This window comes from Siphateles boraxobius, unplaced genomic scaffold (genome assembly GCF_051911475.1).
Source record: "Siphateles boraxobius isolate OS27281-9 unplaced genomic scaffold, OSU_SipBor_1 25, whole genome shotgun sequence".
NCBI classification, from domain to species: Eukaryota; Metazoa; Chordata; class Actinopteri; order Cypriniformes; family Leuciscidae; genus Siphateles; species Siphateles boraxobius.
The window spans coordinates 36,394,821-36,415,535 of NW_027508866.1; the positions used below are offsets into that span (position 1 = coordinate 36,394,821).

Sequence of the window (20,715 nt, forward strand, 5' to 3'; positions counted from 1 at the left end):
CAAAAAGACTGTTTAAATATGAATTGCGTGTCTGTGTGACACGTAACGCGTAATGAGGTATAATGAGCTGGAAAGAAAAAGACTGACATCTCTCTCTTTTCATACAGATTACATAAACTGAGAATATTTGTTTTTTTATATAAATTACTTCATTTAAAAGAAGAGAATTTCAGCTTCATAAAGAGAAATCTCTCGTATCTCTGTGACAAGTATTGACAGAGTTACAGTTCATTTTTCGGACGCGTTTCAGAATGGACCTCACTGACGAGAGAAGGTAAAACGCGCATCATGTTTATTTTTCTTTATTTGACGAAAAGCACAACACTTTGTTTTTATTGTGAGTACCCACAAAAAAAATAGACACTTAACAGGATGTAATGATGTACAGCACTTATATGTAAGATCAAAATCAACAGAGTAATTTGAGTCTCTTTTGCACTGATAAGGAAAAAAGTGAGTTGGTATCGCCGGCGTGACCGCCGACCCCAGAGGGGTAACTAAAACTTATGCAAATAAATTTATATATTTTACGCAATATAAAATATTCAAGTATAATAATTTGTGTTATTATCAACTAAAACTATTTTATATATATATGATATAATATAATATAATTAGGGCTGTGCAACGATTAATCGCAATTAATTATTTAATTATTTTGTATATACACTTACAATATACATTTTATATACACGCATATGCATGTTTTTATTTAAGAAATATTTGCATTTTATATATATATATATATATATATATATATTTTTTTTTTTTTTAGATTATATATAAATATTTTATATATAACAAATTTTTCTTAAATGTATACATGCATGCGTGTGTATTTATATATACAAAATAATTATACACAGTGCACACACATATATTATGTGTAAACAAACTTTTATTTTGGATGCGATTAATCGCAATTAATCATTTCACAGCCCTAAATAAAATAATTATTAAAAATAAAATATATTATTAAAAATAAAATATTTAAATCAATAAATATATTACATGAAGCACTTATTAATCTATTACTACTAAATCTACTGAAACTATTATAGAAATAAATTAAATATATTATTCAAAATAAAATATTTAAGCATAAATATTAGATGAAACGCTTAAACCTTAAAAAAAAACTTAATTGAAAATTTGAAATGTTACTTTGGCAACTAAATAAAATGAGTTTATGCTGAAGTACTAAAATGACTAAAAACGTAAACAAAAATAAATTAAAGATAAATAATATATAAATACAAAAAACTAATACAAATAACAAGCACATAGAAAATTACTAAAATTGATATATAATATAATATAATATATTTCAATATAATATCAGTCTTGATATGCTGCTGTTTGTCTCTCCTTTAGACGCAGTGAGTGTTGAGGACGTGGATCTGCTTCAAGTCTCAGTGCAGGAGATCCTGAAGGCGTCCGTCATGGCGGAGGTGGACGTCGTCTCTCAGCCTTTAACACGACTGATGAACGCAGCTAAAGAGCGAGCGACATCACTTCCTGCGCTGGTTCCTCCTGCGTTTTACCTGCCCGCTCCTCCTCTGTACTGTCCACAGCCTTCACCAAACACACAGGTCGCTCACACACACAGAGTGTCACGTCTGTCTCTGTCATGTCTTTCTCATCTTACAATACAATACAATACAATACAATATTAATTTATAAAGCACATTTAAAAACAACTAAGGCTGACCAAAGTGCTATACAGGACAGAATAAAAAAATAAAACAATCAATAAAGGAACACACAACAATAGATAAACAATAATCGTACCTAAATCAAGGAGTATTAAAAGCCAAAGAGAGTAAATAAGTCTTTAAAGAAGATTTGAAGGTGGAAACAGAGGGAGCTAATCTAATGTGCACTTTGAGTGCCGAGAAAAGCGCTATATTAACGTAATGAATTATTAATGTAGAGAGGTATAGACTGTTCCAAAGTTTTGGGCTGTTTTTTTTTTAAGTCTAGATCTGTGCACAATGAGTAGACAATGATCACTAGCTCTCAGAGTTGTCGAAGGAGTGTCTTTAGCTGTATTTCGCTCTCATCAGGACTCTGTGGGAGATGCAGCTCTGGTTCTGGAGACTGAGACTCGCTGTCAGGTTTCTGGGCTGGTTCAGAAGGTTCTGATGATCTTCAGGGCGGCACACGGTTCTCTGCCCGCCACGCAGTGGTACATCAGCAGTCTGCATCGCTGCAGACACTTACTAAACAAGGTGCAGTCCGATTTTACTCTCTCTTTGCCGTTTCCCACTGAAACTGACATTTGGACCTTTAACCCGTTGTTATTGAAGGATTAGTCCACATTTTAAGGGATTAGTTCACTTTAAATTATCAGGAAATTTTAATTCTGCTCAACCCCACGTCATCAAAAATATTCTTTCTTCAGACGAAAAGAAATGAAGGTTTTTGAGGAAAACACTCCAGGATTTTCTCCATATAGTGACTTCAGTGGAGTCCAACGGGTCGAAGGTCCAAATGTGAGTTTCAGTGCAGCTTCAAAGTCTCGTCACGATCCAGCCGAGGAATAAGAGTCTGATCTAGACAAACCAGCAGACATTTTATAAACAAAATAAACATTTATATACTTTTTAACCACAAATGCTCATCTTGCACTAGCTGTGATGCGACACACATTACGTAATCACGTTGAAAGGTCAAGCGTGACGTAGGCGTAAGAACCGCCCTAGTGTTTACAAACCGAACGTGTAAAGACTAAGTCAAACGCCATTTACAACAAAAAAAAACAGGGTAAAGCAACGATGTCGCACGATTTTGTGATAAGAAAATAAGATGGAATTTTTCACCCTATTCTATTTTCTGCCTTCGTCAAACGTGACCTTTCCAACGTGATTACGTAATGTGTGGCGCATCACAGCTAGTGCAAGTTGAGGATTTGTGGTTAAAAAGCATACAATTTTTTTATTTTGTTATAAAATGTCTGCTGGTTTGTGTAGATCAGACTCTTATTCCTCGGCTGGATCGTTTCGAGACTTTGAAGCTGCACTGAAACTCACATTTGGACCTTCGACCCGTTGGACTCCATTGAAGACACTATATGGAAAAAATCCTGGAGTTTTTTCCTCAAAAACCTTCATTTCTTTTCCACTGAAGAAAGAAAGACATGAACATCTTGGATGACGTGCGGGAGAGTAAATTATAAGGAAATTTGAATTCTGAAGTGAACTTATCCTTTAACATGTTTGGATGTTCTTTTAAAGTTAGCATTAAGGCTAAGTTGAGCTAGACATTTTGTCCCTATGTCTATCCAAGTGAAACAAATGTGGGCGGGGCTTGATTTTGTCTTTGGGGAATTGATTGGATGGTTGTGTTTTGTTATTGGTGGATCTCATGTGAGTGACAGGTCGCCCCGCCCACATCATCAGAAGTTATTCTGAATCAAGAATACCAGGAACATGAGTTTAACACAACAATGATGTGCACTGATAAATAATTTCTGATAAATACTGCAATATTACATTAAAAATCAAGAATTGTTCATTTTGATTTCATGGTGATTTTAAGAATCTTGATGTTTTCTGTTGGTAGATCCAGAAGAAAGTGTCCGAACCCAAAGCCGATTTGATTCCTGATGGACTGAAAAAATTCTTCACTGATCGTGGGTTCTTCCAATCAGGGCCCAGCGAAGACATGGATGGTGTCACCACGCAAATGATAAGTATGTTTAATTTAATTAACTGTCAGAACTGTAAGTGAGTAGTGTCCATTTGAAGTTTTGTGTATTTATGTGATGTTTATGCCTTTGTTCAGTATGTTTCCGTGAGTTGTGTGCGCTTTGCTGGATGCTCCATGTAAGGGACCAGCTCACTATTACCTGTCGAAGGTACCAGACTGCAAGAAACCGGGAGAAAGACACTCAGGTGCGTTTAAAGAAAACAGTAACACTTTACAATAAGGTTCATTAGTTAACATGAACTAAGAATGAACAATACTACTTTCGCATTTATTAATCTTAGTTAATATTAATTTCAACATTTACTAACACATTTTTAAAATCTAAAGCCGGGTTCACACTGTAAGATTTATAATTGTCCTTTACGATTGTTGCTTGTCAGACTGTACGAACATGATCATCGCTGTAAGTCATGTCACACTGTAAGATCTCATTTGTAATTAATGTCAGACTGTATGACAGTCAAGACGCGTTAAAAACAGACGCACGCAAGAAAACTTGTCCAGAGTTTTACATCAATCAATGACATGTTTGGTGATGTGAGCTGCATTAGCAAGCAAACCAAAATTACACGCATTACACAGGGGATTGAAATGGTGGCTACAGAGAAATTTCTAACGTCTATTTTGGTCATGCCTTGTCTTGAAAAACGAAGACAATTTGATGGTCGTCGTAGGAGTCAAATCTTCTGACACTGCCAGAATTTCGTCTGAGGTCAAATTTGATCTCAACGGTCATTAATCGGCAGTCGGTGAACACGTCAAACTAACGATCAAAGACTTCAGATTTTAGCCTAGGATCAAAGGAATCTTTTAGGATTTGCAAAATTTGGTCAAATAGTGGCCAAAATCGCACACTGTGCACCCGGCTTCACGTTGTATTTGTTAACCTTAGTTAATGCACTGTGAACTAACATGAACAAACAATGAACAGCTGAATGTTGCGATGATGCAAGTTGTCAATCCATGTGTTTGTGTCTCAGGTCAGTGACGTGAGTGTGTCAGATGTGTGTGTTGAGGCTCTGTGTTGGGCTCGCCGACTCCTGCCGTTCTGCCGGTTCATGAACGCAGAGGAAGCCCTGCAGGACTTGGTGCTCAGCCTGGTGTCTGAACTGCCACCCAGTCATGTGGTAATCACATACATCACTAATCTAAACTCATTTAGGAAACTTAAGGCTTGTTAAGTAAAACTAATAATGTCTCTTTGTGACAAAAATAAAGGTTACTAACTAACTTTACATGTTTGTAATTTTTTGGACATGTACCGTTATAATGTTTTGGTATTCTTTGGGAGTTAGTTAGGACCTTAATTTAACCAGGATAAAATAAAGCTAACTAACTAGTTAGTAGTTTTTTGGACATGCACCATTGTAATGTCTTAGTATTCTTTGGGACTTAGTTTGTAACATTTATTTAACCACTTTGAAAAATAAAACTAACTAACATATACTAATGTCTTTTTGTGACAAAAATAAAGGTTACTAACTAACTTTACAGGTTTGTAATTTTGTAATGTTGTAATGTTTTGGCATTCCTAGAGTTAGTTAGGACCTTAATTTAACCAGGATAAAATAAAGGTTACTAACTAACTAACTAGCTTGTAAGTAGTTTTGTGGATATGCACTGTTGTAATTTCTTATTATTCTTTTGGAGTTAGTTGGTAACCTTTAACCAGGTTGAAAAATATAACTAACTAACTAACTTGTTAGTACTTTTTGTACATGGATCATTGTAATGTCTTGGTATTCTTTGGGACTTAGTTTGTAACCTTTATTTAACCAGGTTAACAAATTAAGGTAACTAACATGTTAGTAGCTTTTTGGACATGCACCATTAGTAATGTCTTAGTATTCTTTGGGAGTTAGTTAGTGTTAGTAATCTTTATATACTTTATATATTTAACCTAGTGAAATTAAAGGCTACTAACTAACTCTCAGACAATACTAAGACATTACGCGTTTGTAAATACCAGTCTAATCTGAATAACTGTATGCGATACATCACTGTACCGTCACAGTACTTTAGCGCCTCACTCGCCTGGTCAGTGACTCAAAACTCGGTGTCATTTCTGATGTTCAGACAGCAGAAACGCTAGCGAGAGTGTTTCCTGATGAGAGCGAGTCTGTTCGCGTGCCGCTGCGGGAGAAGTACACGTCACTGGTGCAGAGACTGAGACCTGTGGTGGTGCCAGACACCTCCACACCAGGCAAGACATGCTTTCAAGGAGCAGTTCACTTTCAAATTAAAATTAGCCCATGATTTACTCGCCCTCAAGCCATCATAGGTGTATATGAAATCCTTATTTCAGACGAATACAATCAGAGTTATATTAAAAAATGTCCTGGCTCTTCCAAGCTTTATAATGAGAGTGAATTGCAACCAACAGTTTGAAGCACAAAAAGTGCATCCATCCATGTTAAAAGTGCTCCACAGGCTCTGCGGGGGTTAATAAAGGCCTTCTGAAGCGAAGCCAGGTGTTTGTGTAGGAAAAATAATCATATTTAAAACTTTATAAAGTAAAATAACTATTTTATGGCCAAACAAACATACGGATTCGACTTAAGTCTAAAACGCAACTTGTGTGAGTAATGCGACAAACTGTTGATGTTTACGCTACGCCATGACACACTACACTACTTCTGATGTCATGAGTCGTGCTTTATCCGCATGTAGAGACTGGCCGGAAGCTATAATTATACTTTGTTACATGTTAAATATGAATATTTTTCTTACACAAACTCATGGCTTTGCTTCAGAAGGCCTTTATTAACTCCCGGAGCCTGTGGAGTTCGTTTATGATGGATGGATGTGCGTTTATGAGCTTTATACTGATGGTTTCAATTCACTGCTATTATCAAGCTTGGAAGAGCCAGGACATTTTTTAATATAACGAATACTCTGATTGTATTCGTCTGAAAGAAAAAAGTCATATACACCTAGGATGGCTTGAGGGAGAGTAAATCATGGGCTAATTTTCATTTTAAAGTGAACTACTCCTTTAAGCAATAACTCACCCAAAATTATGATTCTTTGCTTTTGTATATAAAGCAGAGCATCTGGTCAGCGCAGCGCTTCAACCCCTAACCAGATGTGCTCATGTTCACAGATGTGCCTCCAGGAACTGAGAGGGAAGATGAGGGCGATACCATGATGGTTCTGATCCAGGATCAGCTGAGGCAGCGACGCCGGGAGCTTCGGCGCCTGGAAAAGTATCTGGGAGCAGCGGAGCCGTACTTGTGGGAGAGAGAGGAGGAGGAGGACCGGGGAGCTGCGGTCTCCATACTGAGGAGACTCTCTCTCGGGACCAGTTTGAGTGACAGCACTCTGACCGACAGTGGACGCCCCCTAGTGTACAGTGAAGGAGACACGGCTGAGACTCTTTCCCCAGAACCGCAGACCCGATCTGCACACAGGTGATCCTGCTAGCGTTCTGTGCTGTACATACTGTATTAGAGCTGCATGAGAAATTGAAATAAAATGTCGCGATATGGCTTAGAATATCTAATCGAGCAGGCTGAGATTTAATTATATAAATATAAACTGTATGTAGCCCCGCCCCTTTTCAACGCTATAAAATAAAATAAAAGCTTGATTGTTTAACTTTTGAAAATTAAGTAAATATTAGTATATAGTAGTGCTGTCAAATTGATTTAAAAACATAACTTTAAAGCTTGAAAGTTTGTTTACATAATATGTGTGTGTATATATTAAAATAAAATTATGCAGTATATATCGTATGTGTGTGTATATGTGTGTATATACAGTATATGCACTCAGATATATACTCTTCTCTCTCTCTCTCTCTCTCTCTCTCTCTCTCTCTCTCTCTCTATATATATATATATATATATATATATATATATATATATTAATTAGGGCTGGGTAAAAAAATATCGATTTCTCGATTTCTTAATCGATTCTCATTTTTACGAACCGATATCGATTCTTAAATCTCAAGGATCGATTAGTCATCCCGTTTTCATTTGATGAATGAATGGAACATTGTAGCGCGCATCCCATCCAATAAATCGCAATAATCGTTGTGCTTTGTAACTATTGATATGAAATAAAGTCTCAGATTTCAAATTACGTCCATTCTCTTACAAAATTCAAAAACATAAATACGGTTTTGGCGCTGTGTCGTGAGATCGCTCTGGCGCTCAATCAGTGTTTCAACCTTGGAAAGACGTCAGTGAAACAGCTTGTAAACAGTGTCATGTAATGTCACATTTCCCTTAGAATAACCATATGCGACCATAAACTCGTTAGGCAGCTAGAAAAATTAACTCTAGAGAGGAGCATTTTGCTGAATATATGCACCATATTCATTATAATTTTTAATGTTCCTCAATATTTAATGCATGTTTGGATAAATTTGGCAAGTTTTTATGACAGCCACCATTTAAATGTTTATATTTCATATTACTTTCTTATTATAAAATAAATAAAAGCGTAATTTAAGTTTTTGTATAGCTACAAATCAGTTAATTTTTACCTTCAATATTATAGTAGGCTAATGAAGCCTATAGGCTACAACTGACTCCCATAGTTTACAGCATTGGTTAAGAGATTTGTTTTCCTTGAGAAAATTTGCCATGAATTGTACCTGATATCCAAAATAATCAATATTGAATCGAAATCGAATCGAATTGCAAGCTTGTGAAAAGAAATCGAATCGTGAAATTTGTGTCAATACCCAGCCCTAAATAAATATATAAATTTAATAAAATATATACACACATATATTATGTAAACTTTTATGTTAAAACTTAAAATCAATGTGACAGCACTAATATATAGTAATTTTACTGTTGTCCTATAAAATAAAATAAAACTATTTTTATTCAAAACTAAATTTTTATTTTACAACACAGTAGTATAATTTCAATATATTTCTTGTTTTTTTAATACTATTCGCAATAAAACCATAATTATTATTTTATTGTCATGTGTAATTGGCCAAAATTATTTTTATTTTCTGTGAAGATGCACTACATTTACATTTAGCAACTAAATGTAAACGAAAGTGCTAAAAGTTTACCCCTTTTGGTGTGTTTTTTTTTAGCTCTAAGACAGCAAAGTTTCATGATGCACCTGAGAAATCAAAACAAGACAGAAAAGGAAACGTTGAACCCAAAGAACCAGAGTCGAGCCGTATGGGTTCTTCAGTACCAACAGTGGGAACCTGGGAGTTTGAGTTGGAGGATGATGAGTACATGCTCTTCCTAGATTTGTTCCTCAGTTATGTTCTGGGAAAGGATCGATTAGACTCAGAGGAGTCCGAGCTTCCTTTACTGAGTAGTTTCTCACAGCGTTTTCATGCTAGAGAGCTGCACTCGGTGACCTTTGACATGTTGACGTCTCTCAAACACCGTCAGAGGGATGGACGTAAGCGAGGCGCACGTTTGCCTCTGTTTCGTGCCGGTCACTGTTTCCAGACTCTCCCGGTCACTCCCGAACCTCCACCGGTTCAGGACACTCACGACACCACAAATGCCACGTCTCCTTGGACTCTTCCTGGAATCCAAGCTAGGGAACATCAAGGGCTTTTCAGCCGTCGTCAACACCATACGTCAATATCCAAAGTTAATCGGACCGGGTCAGATGCCGACTCACCGGGATTTAGGATCCTCTCTCCGGATGAATTGGGTGTTCAGATGCAGTTGGACTCCTCGATGGAGATCCGCTTTCCTCGACTGGCTCGGTTACTCGAGTGGATGATGCGCTGGGCCGACAGGCGGGTTCTGCTCTCTCAGCCAATGGGAAAGAGGTCCGAGGGAAGTGATGCGGTGGTCATCAGGGTCAAAGGCTCGACCCCTGCGGTTCTGTGTGCACTGGAGCTGCTCGAGGAGAGATACAGCGCCGCCCTTCTGGGAGAAAACGCACATCACTTCCATTATAAGGTAATGTGTAGTGCTTTAGATCGAACCGTTTTAGTCAATCAAATAAATTTTTTTTTTTTAAATGTATCAGTTCTGCCTAGAAGTTACATTAAGCATGGAATAGGAGTTGTGTTCAGATCACGATTCAATATTTTTTTATGAACCAAACAAAAATCTCAAATGGATCATGGAACTACATGATTCATGAGATTTTGATAGAAATGACAATATACAAAATTAAACAAAATTGATTAAAAAAAAAAAAATATATATATATATATATATATATACACACACACAAACAATTATATATATATGTTATATGATAAATAATTTTACACATTATATATATATATATTTTTAAATAAAATCTGTAACATTTAAACAATGAGAATATTAAACTTTACTCTGATCTTATATACAATTTTTTTCTTATTTTTGTTTATTGACATTAATTGACATGTTTTTTAAATTTATTTTAGTATTATTTATATTCTGTTATAGTTTTTATTTATACTTTGAATTAGCTTCATTTTACTTTGTTTGATTTTTAATAATTTTATAACATTTTGTCTTTAATATTATTCTTATTAATATTTTTATCTTATTTATCAATATCTTATTGTTTTAATTTATTTTTATTTGTGTTTGTTTTAATTTTAATTCAATTTAATTTTAAATAAGTTTTCAGATTTCCTGTTAGTGATTGTAGTGCTTCAACTTAAACTTATTTTAGTAAGTAGCCAATGCAGCTTTATTTATAACTTTATTTTTTGTTTTTCATTTAATATTTCTAATTAATTTTATTTCAATTAACAAAAAAGTTTTAATAGTTTTAGTAAACGATAACAACCCTGGTCATGCAGTGACACACTGACAAAGCAAGTGAAGTGTTCAGTTGTGAAATCAGTTTTTTTCTTAATCAAATCCAGTCACATGGAGTGTCTCTCCCGAGTGACCACTTGTGATCAGGTCACATGACATGGATGATTATACTAGGGCTTCAAGGGTTATACTATATATAGTCCATATTTTAGTTCGTAAGGCTTCAGATCATGACACCACCGGAACTTGATCGGAAATGTGAAACAGACGCTGAACTTATTAAATTATTACATTGTTTAAATTAATATATTTTTAGCTAACTGTGATTTTGTATATGTACATTTATGAAATACATAACTTAGACTTTTCCTCTGATAACAGATCATTCTAAATTGTAATGTGGACTCATCATTTCAAGCAGCTTTACAGAAAATGCATGTGTATTGTGAAAAGCGATATACAAATAAATGTGAATTGAATTGAATTGAACTCTCTGGTGAAAGCTGCTCCATCAGAGGGCGGGGCCTGATGTTCCAGTGCTGCAGCCAATCACAGGCTGGGGGAGGGACCGAGACAGCAGTGTGGACACGCCCATCACTCTCCACAGATACAGCCATGAGTGAGTCCACTGCACACATCTGATCAAAACATGACTGACAATAAACCCTCCCAATGTTTTACTTGTACAAAAGGACCCATCAATTAATTTATAGCCGTATTTATTTAATTTATCGATTATAATTGTGTATTTATTTATTAATTATATAATAAAAATATATAAACGGTATACTATACGTATATGCTGTACCAGTATATGTAAAATGTGTATTATACATTTATATATACATTTTTTATTTATTAATAAGACTTATAATTGATATAAAATTATATTTATTATTATATTATATTTATTTATATAACTATAGATCAAATTTATATTATTAATCCATCCGTCCATCCATCCATCCGTCCGTGCATATTGAAGTACGTGCATATTGAAGTACGTGCATATTGAAGTACGTGCATATTGAAGTATGTTTGATACTTAAAGTATCAAAGCTTTTTAAGATGTTGCAAGTCAGAAATAATTATGAACAACAATAAAGTGCATCTGACTATAGGTAAAGACAAATGGAGAGAATTAACAAATAAATTTTTTTTTTACTGATGTTGTGTGATGTTCGATCACAGTGTGCGTGAACCGGAGGATGTCGTGGATCAAACAGGCGATCAGCTGTCTGAACATGAAGACACGATGACCTCTGATCCACAGAATAACGTCACTGAGATCAGACAAACGTCTGAGGCTGAAGACGGTCAGATCTCTGTACTACACATCACGAACATTTCATTTCATTCTGTCTCATTTAAAGGTGGGGTAAGTGGTATTTGAAATATAGAGAGAACGAGCAAGAGGGAGATTTGAAGAAAGACTGCAGAAATAGAGATAAGACAATACAAAAGAGAAAAACTCACTGGAAAATAAAGGGTTATGCCTGGGTAAGAGCATTAGCAGCCGTGTTAATATTAGAAACGCTGTCCAGCGCTGGAGAGAGCAAACCGGGAAGGCCTGAAAACACACGCGGAGGTTGCTTTGATTCGGGTCCACACGTGAGTAACACTGGGTAACCCTGAGTAACACGTGAGTAACCCTGAGTAACACGTAAGTGACACTGAGTAACACGTCAGTGACACTGAGTAACACTGGGTAACACGTGAGTAACACTGGGTAACACGTGAGTGACACTGAGTAACCCTGAGTAACATGTGAGTAACACTGGGTAACGTGAGTAACACTAGGTAACATGTGAGTAACACTGGGTAACCCTGAGTAACACGTAAGTAACACTGGGTAACACGTGAGTGACACTGAGTAACACATGAGTGACACTAAGTAACACTGGGTAACCCTGAGTAACACGTGAGTAACACTGGGTAACCCTGAGTAACACGTGAGTAACACTGGGTAGCATGTGAGTAATGCTAGGTAACACGTGAGTATCACTGGGTAACACGTGAGTAACGTGAGTAACACGTGAGTAACACTGGGTAGCATGTGAGTAATGCTAGGTAACACGTGAGTATCACTGGGTAACACGTGAGTAACGTGAGTAACGTGAGTAACACTGAGTAACATGCGAGTAACACTGGGTAACCCTGCGTAACACGTGAGTAAAACTGTGTAACACTGGGTAACACTGTGTAACACTGGGTAACACATGAGTAACATGTGAGTAATGTGAGTAACACTAGGTAACATGTGAGTAACACTGGGTAACCCTGAGTAACACGTAAGTAACACTGGGTAACACGTGAGTGACACTGAGTAACACATGAGTGACACTAAGTAACACTGGGTAACCCTGAGTAACACGTGAGTAACACTGGGTAACCCTGAGTAACACGTGAGTAACACTGGGTAGCATGTGAGTAATGCTAGGTAACACGTGAGTATCACTGGGTAACACGTGAGTAACGTGAGTAACGTGAGTAACACTGAGTAACACGTGAGTAACACTGGGTAGCATGTGAGTAATGCTAGGTAACACGTGAGTATCACTGGGTAACACGTGAGTAACGTGAGTAACGTGAGTAACACTGAGTAACATGCGAGTAACACTGGGTAACCCTGCGTAACACGTGAGTAAAACTGTGTAACACTGGGTAACACGTGAGTAACACTGTGTAACACTGGGTAACACATGAGTAACATGTGAGTAATGTGAGTAACACTAGGTAACACTGAGTAACATGTTAGTAACGTGAGTAACACTGGGTTTAAGTGTCATTGTGTGTCTGGAGTAGCTGTTTTGTTGGCAACTAACAACCAACTCTTGTTTGTAATTACCATTGTGCACTGTATGTTAATATTTTTTGCTTCCATGTCATTCGTTCATCATCTGCACTTTATTTTTCGTGAAGCATTATTCTGTTATGCTATGATAAAGCATTATTCTGTTGCGCTTCTGCTATGATAAACAGACATCCACTCTTGGATTGCGTGTGTAACGTAGGACAGCTAGTGTGAGTTGCGCTGACGACTGCTAGTGAATGTAGTGTTTAGTGTTGTTATTGCACTCGACTGGCTTGCAGGGGGATCAGGGGTCGAGACCGACTCGGAGCAGGGCGTTTATGATTGGCGTGTGAGTTTTGGAGTCGGAGTTTTAGAACAGTGTTTTAGAAATACCACTTACCACACCTTTAATTTGGTCAAAGTATTATTTTTCAATTATTCATTTTATACTGATAACTATTAATGTTATTAATGAATCATAACAACTGTATTATCCACTGTTGTTCATTGTTGTTTGGTTTACAGTTGATAGCAGTGCTGATGATGTCACCGAGGCATCATGGGCCAATCAGAGCAGAGCTCACAGAGATCAGGTGATTGTGTGCTGCCCTATGAATCTACAGAGAGAATTAATTAATGATTCCATACATCACTGACAGCTCATTTGTTTTGATGTAAAACACTGGGTAACACTTTATTTTACAGTGTTCTTGTTACATGTACTTATTTTGCATAATTACATGCAACTAACCCTGAACCAAACTCTATTCCTAACCCTATAGTAAGTACATGCAGTTAATTATTATTACTCAGTACTTAAATGTATTATTACACTGTAACAAAGACACCTTAAAATAAAGTGTAACTGAACACTGTTCAAAAACGACATCATTGCACGGATCAATCATCGTTTATTCCGTCTAATGACCCTAAACTGTGTACGTTGACGTTGTCTTAGTCAGATAATTTCCTTCATAGCTGTACTATTTTCTTTCTTTTTTTACTTTATTTCCACATCATAACATGTTTTGTTTAAATTTTATTTGGATCAAATGTATTTATTTATTAATGTATTTAATAAAATATATTTTATTAATCATTTATAATCAATAATAATTTATAATTATCAATTTTATATATACATTTATGTATATAATAATACATTATGTCTGTCAATAATAGTTATTCATTTACTTATTTATTTATATTTATTTATCAGTATAATTTATATTTTTTTTCATAAATTAATATAAATATTTATTCATTTATTGATTAATTTGTTTTATTTATCATTAATAATAATTTATAATTACTATATATTATCTATCAATGTCAATCATATTTATTCATATGTATTTATTAGTAAAATTTATATATTGTTTTATTGATCAATAGCAATTATATTTTATTATATATAAATAATCAAATATCATAATCATTATCTTATTAATTAATACATCCATTTATGTATCATTAATAATAATGTATAATGAAATAAATATTAATAAATGAATAAATATTGATAGATATATTCATCAGTATAATTTATATATATATATATATATATATATATATATATATATATATATAATTGATCAATATCATTGATCAATATCAATAAATCAATTTATCATTTTATAATCATTTATAATTAAAATATATTATCTGTCAATTTCAATATCAATAATACTTATTTATTAATTAAAAAAATATTTATTTATCATTAATAATTTCCACTTAATATACATGTTTAATAATTATCTATGTATCAATAACATTTATTAAATTATTAATAATAGTTAGTTATTAATTTATTTAATAAGTTGACCATAGCTATATCATAAGCATGAAAATGTGCAGTTAGTTCAGTAGATCCATCCTTCCAGGTCTGTGTGTAAAACCAGTCCTCCTGATGTTCCCACAGACTATCACACTGGCTGATCTTCAGTGTCCCGACACACACGAACATTCATTACACTCACAGTGAGTCTGCACATATCAACTTTAACCTGTGAAACATGCCTGATGCTCTTCATTTACATATTAAGTTTGTTTTTTGGAGAGGTTGTTACATTAATATTTAATGTTACATGTTTAAGGTATTTTGCTGTTGCTGCTTTCAGTCATTTATCATAGGCAGTGTTTGGGTTGTTATGGTGACGATAAACAAAGCTCAAACGCTCAGGTTACCTTCGTGTGTTTAATATCAGCTGATGTTTGCGTTTCAGATCTCCTTTGGAGGAAACACACAGGTAAAGATAATGTAATCTCACTGTCATGAAGGAGGATTTGAGATATTCTCTCTGTAATATCACCTGTGTTGTTCTTCCAGACCTGAGGTTTCTGCGTCCGTCAGTGTTCAGCATGTAAACGGGCCGACAGAGACGCATCCACCTCCCAGCGAATCCCAAACACCACCAGACCCCGTCAGACAGCTGATCCACGACGAGTTATTCAGACTAGTGCAGGTGCGTTTGAGCTTCAAGACTTTCCCTGTCAATCAAATGCTGGAAAACCTCGGTTTGGACACCATGGCTGTGTCTGAAATCACCCACTATAACCTTAAATAGGGCACTATTTGAGGGGACAGTGATTTGTAGTGGTGTCCATAAACCATAGTGGACTAATTCAATCACACAATGCACTGCAATAACGAGTGCACAACTGATGTATGCTCAACGGCTAGAGAATACCCATAATGCACTGTGAGAGTCACGCGTCTTGCAAGGAGATGGCGTCGTAGCTGAATCAAATCATCCATTCATTTTCCAAACCGTGCTGATCCAGCCTAATATCATACAGGTATAAATTGTTTAATAACGGTTTATACGTGCTAGTTTCCATGGTAGAGTTTAAGATTAATCTTTTCATTACTACTGGGGCTACCAGTTTGCTACGCTTCCATTAATTATTAAACAGCAAGCACAAACTATGCAAAAGCAGAGGCCCTTCCAGCTACTCGGTGTCTGAATTCACTCACTCGTTTCCATCCACTCCTTCAGATGGACTTTACTAGTGAATGTGGGTGTAGGGGGTGATTTCAAACACGGCACATGTGAATGTTTCTAAACGCTAGTGGTGCAACGGATCACAAAACACACGTTTTTTGAGCCAGGGATTGGATCATTTTTTTCGAATCAGCGAAGAAAAGAAAGATTTTTATATAAAAAAAGGGGGGGGGGGGGGGGTGCAACTTTGCTTTTCATTTATTACTTAAAGGACAACTTCGGTATTTTACACTTAAAGCCCTGTTTAAAGATCGTTTCTGATTAAATAGAACGGTTAAGATTGAAATTTGGACACATGCTGCTGTCCCGAGAATTCATCCCGAGAAAATCGCTGCAAAAGATGCTTTCCAACAGGTGTTTTACCATTCGTTGTAAAACTGTGGACCTATTTTTCCAAACGCCTCACAACCGGACATTCTTCCGTTGAGAGCTCGAATAATAGACACTCCAGCCCAGTTGGTGGCGATAATGCACCTTTGCCAATGTTTGGATAGCGTAGCCTACGATACTGCGACTGGAAGACTACAGAAAGAATACAAACAACCCCATTTCCGTCTCCGGCGGCGGAGTAATACCGTACCTCACACAACATCCTATATAAGGCAATGGAGTTGGACAAAAACTACGATAAAACCTTGTTGGAAAGCATCTTTTGCAGCGATTTTTGTGTGAGCATATCAGTGAACACTAGGGGTGGAACGACTTCAGATTATTTGAAGTCGACTGTTATGACATCAAAGTCGGGTCGAGGTCGACTAGTCGATGACGTCATTGAAAAAAAACAAGAGATTTAACACAATTTGCAATTAATTAACCGAAAAAATTATACAGATGCTGACAGCTCATAATGGGGCCATTTACAACTGGACACTTCATGCGTTTTTACTGATCTGATTTATCAAAACGATTCCATTTACTCCTGGTCACATAAATATGTTTTCGCAAAACGGATATACCGTAAATCCGATCTTCAAACAACGTGCTATGCAGATTTAACGGAGTTCACGTCACCGAAAGCAACAGTAATGAGCTGCATTTTATTGATTATCAGCTCATTTCAAAATCAAAGGCCACAATAAGAGAGACAGCACTGGTAAGATCATTTTGTTTCTTTACTTTTAATGAAGATGATTGTGTGTTAAGCGTCTGCGACTTACTTTCACTTTGATTTGCGATAGTTTGCACGTTGACGAATAGAAGCTCGAGCTGCTCATCTCTGCGGTGATGCGTGTTGCCTAGCTTCGTCATATAATGAATATAACATGACCTATAGCCTAGGCTAAGACACTCGCACACGTTTATTTTTAGCATTGTTCGGAGAAGTCCAATTTACATATGTGGTTTCTTTCAACAACCAGATGCAGTTTCGTCTGTTAAGCGGCCCAGACCTCCTCCTGAAGTGGTTTGAGCGATCGGATTTAAATCCATCTCGAATGCGTTTCGGAGGGCATTTACACCTGGTCTTTTCAGGACCGGACAACTATCAGATCACAGAAACGAATGAAGTGGCTAGGTGTAAATAGCCCGCTGTTTACATCATCATTCAGGATGAAAAGAAAAAAGGAAAGGAAAAAAAGCTATAAATTCACATCTGCGCGTTAGTGATGCGCAGATCTAAGTAGCCTAATACAAAATAATATTCCAATGAATTGCGGGTGAATTAGAGTTAGCCTACATCATTACTATGTTTAAATAAATATAAGAAAAAAATATTTTTTTAATAAAGAGACTGAACTCTCATTTCCCGGTAAAACATGATTAGGGCTGCAACTAACGATTATTTTGATAATCGATTAATCGGACGATTATTTTTTCGATTAATCGATTAATCGGATAGAAATTAAATTAGATTTTTTTTATTTTTATAACTAAATAAAACCGTAAATCAGGGTATTTATGTGTAAAAGTGTACTTTAAAAAGTGCAAAAGCCACACATTGAGTTTTACTAATATCAATATTTGCATTGTTTTTAATGATAATTGCTGATGGCAAGTTGACAAACATGATTATTGTTAAAAAAATGATATCCAACATATTATGTTTTAACACAATTTTTGTTAAAACAAATTTACACAGACATGTTGTTCAGATGTGAATATCTGAACTAAAAACAAACTAAAAACATCTAAAATATATAATTCATTTAATTTTTAGTTAAAATTAATTATATATAAGGAATATAAGGATAAAGAATATAATATATATTATATATAATATATAAAAGAATAATATAAGGATAAATTGATTAAATAAATATAGAAAGACTGAAAACAATTGTGTGAACGTAGAGCCGCAGTAGATCGCGTTTGAAAAACAATTAAAACTTAGTAGACAAATGCTATAAAAAGAGAACGGAATGGAGGTAACGTTACCCAGCAAGCTAACAGGCTTGAGTAAAGGACAGGAGAAATTATGCATTAGTGCACAAGCATTCGCTGAAAACCACTGAGTACAGTGACTAAAAAACAATATTTTACTGCTGCTGTTATTAACTGCCTTTATATTTAGTGCTTCGCTTTGTAAAGACCGTTTTAATTTAACCTATTTCTGCGGTAGCGCTATTTTAATCCATCACTTACGTTGCGAGCGAACTGATTGCACAACCTGATGCTCGAGACAAAATACAGACATCCCAAGATCCCGGAAGTCCCGGGAGTCTCCCGCATATTGATTGCGGCTCCCTGATGCCCGCAAATTAGTTCAAACTCCCGAAATCTAGAGCGCGCAAGCAAGAGCGCGCATGCGAGACAGAAGAGACTGCTCCAAACCGTGTAGCGCGTGCGCTCGGCAGAGCGCCTGAGGGAGAGAGACCTTGCGTGTGTGTGCGTACCCGTAAACGCTCCCCGTGACGTAAGCAGACCAACTAATCGATAATGACATTCGTTGACAACGATTATCATAATCGATTAGTTGTTGCAGCCCTAAACATGATTTTACTTTCGTTTTCAACAATATCTAGTGTTAGGTTAGTAAAGTATTTACACACACTTGATTTACCAATGCTGCTTTCTTGCTGCAATGACCCTCTGGGCTCTTCATCTGTTGTCGTCTGCAACATGTTAGTATCAAAATTAGCGCAATCATAGTGTCACATGATCAACGCGACTAGTCGACGTCAAGCTTAAAGCGTCACGGCATTGCATTAAGGTCGACTAGCTACTAATCGACTAGTTGGTTCAACCCCTAGTGAACACCCCAGACCACTCGGTGAGTTTCACGTCTTTGTAAACAAAAGTTTAATGCGTTTTATGAATGATTGTTCCAGTGAAACCATTGTATAGGTGGGGGGGTGCTAACACAGAAACCGAAAATTCTCAGGACAGCAGCATGTGTCCAAATTTCAATCTTAACCGTTCTATTTCATCAGAAACGATCTTAAAACAGGGCTTTAAGTGTAAAATACCGAACTTGTCCTTTAAATCTAGAGCTGCAGTCAAGTCCACCTTGACTCCACCAAAAGAATCCTCTTCAAGATAATCTTTGTTATAGCTGTATTTTGTTGTTTTATTAACATTAATGAAACGGACAAACAGTAGGAATATTAGGCCGCCGTCACTTTAAGACCGAATAAACTGACAAAAATGTTTTTGTGTGTATGCTGTCTGAAACACATCTCTCTCTCTCTCTCTCTCTCTCTCTCTCTCTCTCTCTCCCTCTCTCTCTCTCTCTCTCTCTCTCTCTCTCTCTCTCTCTCTCTCTCTCTCTCTCTCTCTCTCTCTCTCTCTCTCTCTCTCTCTCTCTCTCTCTCTCTCTCTCTCTCTCTCTCTCTCTCTCTCTCTCAGCGAGTGTGTACGGTTGTGCGCACAGATAACTTGCGAGTCCCGATTTTCGCTTCTTCGTTCGCGTTTAAAATAGTTTGAATGTTGATATTGGCAAGACTAAACACGTTCAAATTATAAACTTTCACTCTATGATGGTTAAATTGTGCAGTTAATCCGCGATTCACCTTCGATCCGTTGCTTCCCTACTAAACGGCATTACAGATCCTGATTCCCTTGTGTTTCAGCTGCAGCAGATCAACTTCATGAGTCTCATGCAGGTGGTCGGCGCGTCCTTCGTAAACCTGCCGCTGCCTCAACCCAGCATGCATCAGTCTAATGTACCACAGACCACTGCCATACCTGCACAGTATCAGCCTCAGCCCATCTCTCTTACCCAGAATGCCCAGCACATTACATGTGATGTTACCAACCTCCCGACACGAGCTACCAGGCCTGAGAGGGTTAATAATGACGAACGTCCTGTGAATGTGCATTCTGGCTCAGCTCTGGATCCAAATATTACCCTCAAAGCTCAGGTAATATTGCTAATTATATGTACCATTTACACTATCAGTCGGCAGAATGGGTTCAGTAGGATATTTATACTTTTGGAGAAATTAATACTTTTATTCAGCAAAGATGCATTAAACTGATCAAAAGTGACAAATATATTTAAAATGTGTCTCAAGATTCTATTTTAAATAAATGTTGTCATTTTGAACCATCTTGAAAAATA

The 20,715-nt window shown here is 36.3% G+C and overlaps 1 protein-coding gene across 1 annotated transcript in view; it reads left to right on the forward strand.

The window, feature by feature from the left end:
* Nucleotides 1-20,715, forward strand: part of cplane1 (ciliogenesis and planar polarity effector 1) — a 91,265-nt gene that overhangs the window by 36,812 nt on the left and 33,738 nt on the right. Inside the window, exons 19-33 of the mRNA XM_077243776.1 lie at nucleotides 1,375-1,592; nucleotides 2,067-2,231; nucleotides 3,565-3,694; nucleotides 3,787-3,896; nucleotides 4,692-4,838; nucleotides 5,788-5,914; nucleotides 6,815-7,121; nucleotides 8,774-9,611; nucleotides 10,919-11,034; nucleotides 11,607-11,731; nucleotides 13,735-13,802; nucleotides 15,134-15,192; nucleotides 15,438-15,461; nucleotides 15,542-15,677; nucleotides 20,225-20,515. Of these exons, the coding sequence (XP_077099891.1) occupies nucleotides 1,375-1,592; nucleotides 2,067-2,231; nucleotides 3,565-3,694; nucleotides 3,787-3,896; nucleotides 4,692-4,838; nucleotides 5,788-5,914; nucleotides 6,815-7,121; nucleotides 8,774-9,611; nucleotides 10,919-11,034; nucleotides 11,607-11,731; nucleotides 13,735-13,802; nucleotides 15,134-15,192; nucleotides 15,438-15,461; nucleotides 15,542-15,677; nucleotides 20,225-20,515 (2,861 nt within the window). The remainder of the gene's footprint in view (nucleotides 1-1,374; nucleotides 1,593-2,066; nucleotides 2,232-3,564; nucleotides 3,695-3,786; nucleotides 3,897-4,691; nucleotides 4,839-5,787; nucleotides 5,915-6,814; nucleotides 7,122-8,773; nucleotides 9,612-10,918; nucleotides 11,035-11,606; nucleotides 11,732-13,734; nucleotides 13,803-15,133; nucleotides 15,193-15,437; nucleotides 15,462-15,541; nucleotides 15,678-20,224; nucleotides 20,516-20,715) is intronic.